At 42.8% G+C, this 8,577-nt stretch overlaps 1 protein-coding gene across 1 annotated transcript; it reads right to left on the bottom strand.

Annotated features, from left to right (window-relative positions):
* Nucleotides 1-300: 300 nt before the first annotated feature.
* Nucleotides 301-7,699, bottom strand: Npy (neuropeptide Y). Its single transcript, XM_015490352.2, has 4 exons — nucleotides 7,537-7,699; nucleotides 6,428-6,615; nucleotides 2,349-2,429; nucleotides 301-499 (listed from the first exon to the last, which is right to left on the bottom strand). The coding sequence occupies exons 2-4, from the start codon at nucleotides 6,613-6,615 to the stop codon at nucleotides 475-477; spliced, it is 294 nt and encodes a 97-aa protein (XP_015345838.1). The 5' UTR covers nucleotides 7,537-7,699; the 3' UTR covers nucleotides 301-474.
* Between the last annotated feature and the right edge of the window lie 878 nt (nucleotides 7,700-8,577).

Below are 8,577 nucleotides of genomic sequence, written 5' to 3'. Positions count from 1 at the left end.
GTTAACAAGATTAGCAAGAATCCCATGTGAATGGTGGAGGGAGTTTTGAAGATTTTCTCCAAATTAACATTCCCTTGACAAACATCGCTAAATACTTCTATATGTTACACCCACCTATACACACACACACACACACACACAAACACACACGCATACACAGAGTCTGGGTCACCATAAATAACAATATCTTTGTATCTTTCATGGCCATTGAATCTTTTTTGAGGGTGGTTATTATTTAATGAATAATTTCAAGTAATTCTCTCTATTGCAATAACAGATCATTCACTGAGGAGAACACACTTCTGACTGCATGGTGCTTTATTTAAATGCACATATATACAATGATGACAAAGGAAAACATGGCAGAATCCAGCACAATGGCTGCATGCTCAGGTAGGACAGGTGGAATCTGGTTTTACAGAATGAAATATGGTTGAAAATAGGAAAAGCTTGGAGAGCAAGTGTTGTTTCCCATCACCACATAGAAGGGTCTTCAAGCCTGTAACACATAAGAAGCAAAGCATGTTAAGAGAAGCTGCTTGACTGCCTGGGATACTTTCAAGAGTGAGACACACAGCTCTGAACTGAAAGATGATCAGAAACTCTCGAGAAACCTCCCGTTGGCACTCTAAATCAGAGGCCATGTGGAATAGTAGGAGTGAGACAGCTGCATGATGTGCAAAGACCCAGCTGAGAGGCTTTCACTCATGCTAAGGAAGTCACAGGCAAATCTCCGAGGGAGTATTTAAAAGGCTCTGTACATATCAAAGGAGCTGAGGAACTCAGCAATATTTCTGAAGATCAAAACTACAGGAATCACATGAAACTGTAACAAGAAAGTTAGTGTTACTCAACTGAATATGCTTCCGTTGTTTTCCCCCCCGCAAGCCTTGTTGTGTAGTAGGATGCTATTTATTAGACTATAAAAAGCCCTTTTCAAGAAAACAGCACTCGAAGGCAACTTCAAGGCTATCAGCTTTTGTTTCTTTCTAATTGCCATGAGTCTGTCAATCAGGGTTCAATTAACTTTTGCATGCACTAACTGTGTTACGTGGGGCCACAAGACAAAACCAGCAACAGAGTTCTAAGTAGATGTGGATGGTTACTTTTCCTAACTGAAAGAAGACACAGCCTACCTGAAACTTCTTACTGTGGCAAATATCATCTGCACGTCAACGAAACATGAAAAGGCACTTATTGCTTAGTATTAAAACAGCCTTGTGATTTTCCATCTGTTTCTCTTGGATTTGCTGTTTAAGTCGGAGCTGGTACTTCTGGGGACAAGAGCACTGGAGTTTTGTTCCAGTTTGAATCATTGTTTCCCTGAGAGAAACGGAAACTGCCAACTCTATATTTGTGCCCTTCACAATGGCTGGCCATTTCACAAGGGAACTGAGGGAGAGCAGGAGGGGAGGTGGGTGGCCCAAGGGTTACCTGGGATTCTCTCGAGAGAATCTCAATGAAGAGTGACACCTCAGTCACACTCACTGAGCAAGTGTGCTAGTGACCTCTTCTGGGGAAATTGGTTCTTGACGTTGGTTGTAGAGCTGGGGTCTGAGGCAGCTAACCTACCCAGGACAAGAGTGGACCTCTGCCTCCTACTGTGGACAGAGCGGGGTGGGGGGTGGGGGTGGGTAAAGTAGCCAATGGAATATGAAAATGGAAGCAGATTAGGCTTCTTTATAGCAGCACTCCTTCCTCGTCCAGGAAGTGCCATAGGATCTCAGCCCAAGGGCTAACATTTAGATTTTAGGGACGTCTCTTCCCAAGACAGATCTACACTCAAAGAAAGTTCCAAGCCTACAAATGAACTGCTACGAATAATGTCGTTCAACAGTCATTCATTGAATGTAATATATTACTATGTTGAACTAAAACGTGCCCAAAGTCACCAGGAGCTACTGATTCATCTACAACTTTATGCGGGAAGGCTGTAGACAAACACATGGGGAACATTTCCTAGGAAACGCAGGCACTCCACCAAGTGTATGAAAACTAGAGATTATTTAGGCAAAGATGGACAACTGGTCATTTAAATTTAGAGTTAGGGGGCTTACTCTATGCAACCCCAATGATAACAATACTATAAAATCTACTCAGAGTAATAATTTCTGAGCCAAAAGTTATCTATGTTTAGAGTTTTCAAAGGAGCACCAAATAGTATGGGCTAGGAAATGTCACTACACAGAAATTTAGAGATTTACCTTGAGTGCATGAAAAGAAATGTCCTCCCTGTCTGATTCTCCATTCCAATTTCTGCCAAATCCCTCCCCTCCTCTACCCCACTGCCACCCATCTTTACCTGGGCACCTGAGTTCTGTAACAATGTCATCACACAAGAGTCATACCTAGTTCTGGGGACATTTTCTGTGCTTTCTCTCATTAAGAGGTCTGAAATCAGTGTCTCAGGGCTAGACCGTTTTCCATATCTGGAAAAAGAAAAACAAAAGGAAAGTCTTTTTAAAGCAAGCTTAGAATAGCCATAGAAGTCTTTAGTAAAAAAGAAGATTGTCTCCTATTTGGGATATTGAACCTACAAGGTATTTTCACTTGTTCATGTGCTAATAAGTAATGTAGGTGTATGAAACATCTACTATCAAAAATCAAAAATATGATTTAAGTTTCACATATATTTAAAATTTGCTTAAATTCATAATAAATAACTTAGTAGAGTATTTAAATGCAACCCAAAGCTCTAATCAAATTCTTGTCTTTTAAAACTACCACCAGTAGTACATGTATATATATAGATATTCTTTTATAACTAGGTGACAGGAAATTTAAAAGCACTGAAGCTTGATTCCAAATGTTTCCATAATTAGTTGATTGGCTATAGTTCTGATGATACACAGCAGTTAAATCTTAACAAGGAGACCAAATGATAGTTCCAGAAAAAAAAAAATAGCAGTATGATGTTCAAACCCCACCTGTGTTTTTGAATCTGTTTTCTTATTCATAAAAAAATTGTAACCCGTGTTTAAATCAGAGTCTTTGTGAAAATTCAATGCGAAAGTGAGTCACAATGCTTTTAGAGTGACAAAGTGATATACATGTGCAAGTTACTGCCGTTGAAATGCATCCATCATTACGGCTACCAACAGATCCTGCTCTTATGTTTTCCATATTTTTTCAAGGCACCAAAAGCTAAAAACCTTCCTTGATGCTGTGATTTTTAACTTGCCTTATAAGTTTAAAGGAATCCTATTGATCCATGAAAGTGCTCTTTTTATCCTACCTCCTGTAGCTAGATATGTTGGGACAATATCTGAATGCAAATTTACATTTACCTGTGAGAGTAATGTAAGTATCCTGCTTCAGGACACTGCCAATGGGTTTGACAAATCTATACAAATTAAATTTTTTGCAGAGTATTTTCTCCTTTCTTAGAAAAGGTTCTGGACACCAGGAGCCATTTTGTTTACAAATGGAAGTTTAACCTGGCATAGATTAATTAACTAATAGGTACAACAGCTAAACAAAGCTGACAGAGAATATGCTTTAACTGCTTACCAAACATAACTAAACCCATTTTTTTTTCTTTTGGAAAGATGTGGGCTCCTTTGCAGAGGCTCAAAGGAAGAAAAACAAACAAACAAACAACAACAACAAAAACAAAGCCCTCACTGTCCTTGACCTCCTACTCTCTCTCCCAGCATTGTTAAGACTTCCTTGAGTTGTGATATCAGGCTGCAGGCTGCTGCTTATATTTAGTTATTCTGTCCATCAGTTGATTTTCACTAATTTTAAAACTCTTGGGCAACCTTAATTCACTTACTTTCATCATGCCCCAGTGAGTGAAAGAACTGGCAACCATTTTCTCTAATTTAACAGAAAAGAATCTAAATCTCTAATAGTGGGATTTGCACAGTTATAAACTAGGTTCCAGGACAGCAACATTCACTACTCTTCCTTCTCTAATTAATTCTGGATTATCCTTCTTCTCTACAATGCCTTAACTTGCAAAGATTGAGTCTCCAGGGCAAAATTCTCAAATGTGGCTGCACATTAGAATCACCTGGAGAGCTTAAAGAAAAGAGAGTTAGAAAAAAGAAAAAAAAAAAACACTATAAAGCCTAGGTCCCACCTCCCAGAGGGTCTCATTTAATTGGTCTCGGGTGGAGGCCAACTTATATATATTGCTAAAGCTCCCTGGTGATTTTAATGTGCAACCAGGATGAGAAACAGTAATATAGGGCTGAGTTTTTCAACCTTGGCACTGCTGACATTTGAGGTTTTGTAGGGGGCTGTCTTGGACATTCTAGGATGTATAGCAGTATCCCTTTCTTCTACATACAAAATGGTAGTAGCACCCACCCTAGCTGAGCAATTAAAAATGTCACCACATATTGCCAAATGTCCTGGAGAGAATATCACCATCTGAGAGCTGCTGATCTAGGGAACCACATAAGCAAAATGTGATAGACCCACACTCTGGAATAAACAAAGCAACTTTCAGAGGCAGTGAACTAGGTTACACAGAGCAACAGGGCTATACATCAAAAACACGAACCGAGTAGAAAAAAGAAGAGAACAGTTTCATATGACCATATATGCTGACTTCAAACATAATCACAAATGACACTATAATTAAAAAAAAATACTTGTGCATGTGAGTGGGCATCAATGGCGGGAAGTCAATAGGTGCACAATGGAGGAGATGCAGGTGCACAAGGAGCCTCTGATGGCTTCCAAGAAGGAATTTACAGGAAGTTGAGGCAGGAAACTGTGGCACCAGCTTATTCTCAGCTAACCTGAATCTCTTCCTATGGAACTCAAGTTCCTCTCCCATTTTTTCCTCATCAAAGATGTTGGAGATGATACTGTTAATGGTGAAGACAACATTCAAAGAAACTCAATAGAGGGCTTCAGTTCCATAATCCCTAAAAGAAACCTTCATGAAATGTTCTTAATTTCATGAACTGTAAAATGGAAAACATATTAACTTCAAAGCTTTGAGGAAAGGACTGGATAAGACACCTAGGAAAATATTTTAAAAAGCTACAATTTTATATAATGGCAAAGCTTTGTAGCAATCATCTTAGCAAAAATGAGTTCTGCTATATTTTTTTGCTATGACTTAATGACATTGTTTTCCTAGAAAAAATAACAGTTAATATCTTTATTGTTTGTCTAAATTCTTTTTTTCCTGGGCTGTACAAAAAGCAGGAATTTGCAGCAATTAACTTTCTGAGAAGTCCATTAGGATTCAAAACATTGTTTTTTTTATTTTAAGGGATCATGAACCAATATTATTTAATTGATCCTCTGTAAATTTGAACTTTTTCATAAGTCTTTTCACAATGCCACATGCCGTTTTGATGACACAAAAGGAAGGAAACTATTTTTTAAGTATAAATTCTCCCCCTACCCCCACACACCCTGCTTTGATTTTTTCCAACTATTCCCTGACCTGTAAAAGTAAAAACATGATTAAAAAAAATAAACAGAACAAAACAATACTTTAAAACACATAATTGAAACATGTTAAATAACATTAATGCTTCTAAAGGGCTCATCCTTTATAGCTCCTTAAAATGACATGTTAAATGATTTAGAACTGAGATGCACCAGTTTTGAAAACAAAATTTAAACACCGCATTGTGTGTAAAATAGATTGGATTTGATTTTTCACTTAATAGTCAATGTTAAGAGTGAAAGTGTGACATTTCATTTTAATTTTCTGGGCATCCAAGAAAAAAAGTTTATAATTTTTCAGATTCCAAGTATTCTCTGGATTTATCCTAGAGTTACTAGATCAATATAAGTTTTTTTCTTAATAAAGAAAGTAAGACTTTCTTTTCAGAACTCACCTGCTATAAAATGGGCCAAATCTTCATTTTTAAATTAACTGTTTTCATGCTAAATTGTTAATAATGGGATCACGATTTCAAGCATAGAGGTGAGACTGCCAAAAATGCTGTAGGTAAGAAACACACAGCTCTGTTTGTCTCTTCCTAAATGCTGTCACTGGGTTTGCCCTAGGTATGTTGGAAAGTGTAGCCTCCTCTTGGTGACCAGGCTGTTTCCTCCTTGGTTTTCTTTGGTGGTGGTAGTTTCCCTAGACACCTGGTTCACTCTCCTTCCTACCCATTTTCTTAGAGGCACTCCTGCTCCTTTCACTGGGCACTTTTCCCATGGAGAAGGCTAGACAGGCTCCAAGGGGCTTAAAAACAAAAAAGACCCTGGGTAAGTGGGAGGAGATGCCAAACACCAGCTTGGGGAACCTGAGTGAGTAGTTACACAGGGACTGAACCCTGTTTCTGCAGTTTGTGCCCTGAACATTTTACCTAGAGCTGAATATGTGCCTGATATGGTCATTCCTTGGATGTAGCAAAGAAAAAGAAACGGTCCCTTTCGCCTAAGATCCCCAGGATTTGCAGTGTGAGGGCTTGGTGCTTCCTGAGTCATTCTCACGGATCCCACCCACCTCTGCCTAGTGATGAGGTTGATGTAGTGTCGCAGCGCCGAGTAGTATCTGGCCATGTCCTCCGCTGGAGCGTCCTCTCCCGGGTTGTCCGGCTTGGAGGGGTAAGCCTCGGCCAGCGCACCCAAGCACACGAGCAGGGACAGGGCGAGGGTCAGTCCGGACAGCCCCAGTCGCTTGCTACCTAGCATCTGCGGACATAAAAGTTTCAATGGATTGGAGTTGGGGAACTTGGGGATTCAGAGGACGCACTCCTGAGCCCTTTTCGCTGCTGTCACCCTCGACGCCCCCAATCCTCTCAAGTCCCAGTTCTACATACAGAAGGAAGCTGATCTTCGATGGCTAAGATGTTCTGTCCGGGCCCCGCCCCTCTGCTCCGCGGGAAAACTCAGAGCAACTTTCATATAAGTCCTAAGGACTGAGTAGCGCAGCTAGAGGCGCAAAGTGGAGGCTTGGTCAGGAAAACAGTTTGAAAACAGAATCGGAAGTTTTTCCCTCTGAGTTAAAGGGTGATCACTTTTTTCCCATTCTCCCTCAATACTTCTCGGAGGAGAAAACTTTCTTCTCTGTTACTTTGGTTTGTCTGGGATGGACAGCTATGATTGAGATTCCCTCCGGGTGACAACTGAGTTGGGAAGAGGGAAAGAGAATTACTAGCCAGGCTAGCCTGTCTCGGAACAGATTTCAAGGATCTTGAGGTGACTGGGCGCCGGTGGGGTATTCCTCACTCGAGGGCGCTGCCTGGGAAACCTCTCTCCGCCCACCGAAATCTGGCTGCGGGGAGATGGTCAGATGCCTTGGGATAGGGGTCCCACCTTTTCCCTCCCTATCTATCAAAACATAACCCCGAGGGTACGCCCAAATCGGAGGGACCTGGAGAAGGGCAGAAGGACAACCAGAGGGGACCAGAAAGGACAAATGAAATTTAGCCGCCAAGAAGGGATGGCGGGCATCTGGGCGTGAAAATGGCAAAGTCCGGGGCGCAAAATCTAGAGATCCGAGTGCGACCTCCCAGGACTCCAAGGCTCCGCAGAGGGTGAGATGATGCCCGGGGCAAGTTCACCCGCGCCCCCTTAGCTCCCGCCCTTACCCAAACCGGTCCTGATACTCACGGTGGCTGGCGAGCGGGCGTGGCTGGGCGGCAAGTGCTCTGCTGTGGGGGAGCTCCTCTTCCAGGTGTAAGGGCGGGCGGATGGGGTGCTGAGAGCGGGTCGCAACTGGGCTTTTATGGAGCTCCCTTGCCGCGGCAGGAGGGGCCTCGGGTAGTCACGCTTGGGTGACTCCCGCCCGCCACTTCCCGCCCCCGAGCGGCTGGGGGAGGGGGTTGGAGCTGCAGCCGCACGAGTGTCTGCTTCAGAAGCCACCTACACCCCAACTCTCTCGCGCCAGGCCTTGCGGGACTGGACAATGAACGTGAAGCAGCGCACTCCAAGTGCGCTCTCTGGGCACTGTCAAACCTCAAGTGCCTGCGCCCTCCGGGCGGCGTCGAGACCCGGCTTTCCCTCACTTGGGGTTAGTTCTGCAGAAGTAGGCACAGTCCAAAGCTCTGTCGCCAGCCGCTAAAATGACCAACCCGTCGGACGAGGGGGTACTGCTACCCGAATCTTGTACTTCTTCGTGGAGCATTTCCGCGACACGCGGGGCACTTGTGTGGGTACAACCGCGCGCCTTCGGAGAGAGGCAACTGGGTGCACAGGTTTTTCCCACAGTTAAGGCAGGTGGAAGGTGGCTGCCCAGGGTCGTGATCCCTGAAGGTCCCGCGAGGAGCTGAGAACCAGTTTCTGTAGTTTGGTCTTTGCCCAGCATTTTTTTTTTTTTTTTCCTTTGAGATCGGTCCTTCTGAGTACTTGACTAAACTCAGTGAGCCAGGCTTCCTAGCGACCTCAAGAGTGTGGGGTCTCAAAACTCCCGGAGGCCAAACATGGTCAACTAACTTCCCGGCTTGCTGTGTTTCCAGCGTCTAGAGACTTTTGGTTCCAAGTGGTCATAAACAAAGAAGAGCAGCAATTTTCCCGTTATGAAGTCCTAAGTACTTTTCTGTTTATGATGGTGTATATGGATCCTGCTTGAAATGAAATTGATAAAAATAAAAAGACCATTAATTTGCGCATAATGTTAAAACCTGTTGAATGAATATGCAAGATACATAAATT

This window comes from Marmota marmota, unplaced genomic scaffold, assembly GCF_001458135.2.
Source record: "Marmota marmota marmota unplaced genomic scaffold, marMar, whole genome shotgun sequence".
Classification (NCBI taxonomy): domain Eukaryota; kingdom Metazoa; phylum Chordata; class Mammalia; order Rodentia; family Sciuridae; genus Marmota; species Marmota marmota.
This window is presented reverse-complemented; position numbering and strand designations above follow the sequence as displayed.

Coding starts and splice junctions, on each gene's coding strand:
- Npy (XM_015490352.2), bottom strand. CDS start 6,615: ATGCTAGGTAGCAAGCGACTGGGGCTGTCCGGACTGACCCTCGCCCTG. Junction 2,430..6,427: donor AACCTCATCACTAGGCAGAG/GTGGGTGGGATC, acceptor TTCTTTTTCCAG/ATATGGAAAACGGTCTAGCC. Junction 500..2,348: donor GAAAATGTCCCCAGAACTAG/GTATGACTCTTG, acceptor TATGTGTTACAG/GCTTGAAGACCCTTCTATGT.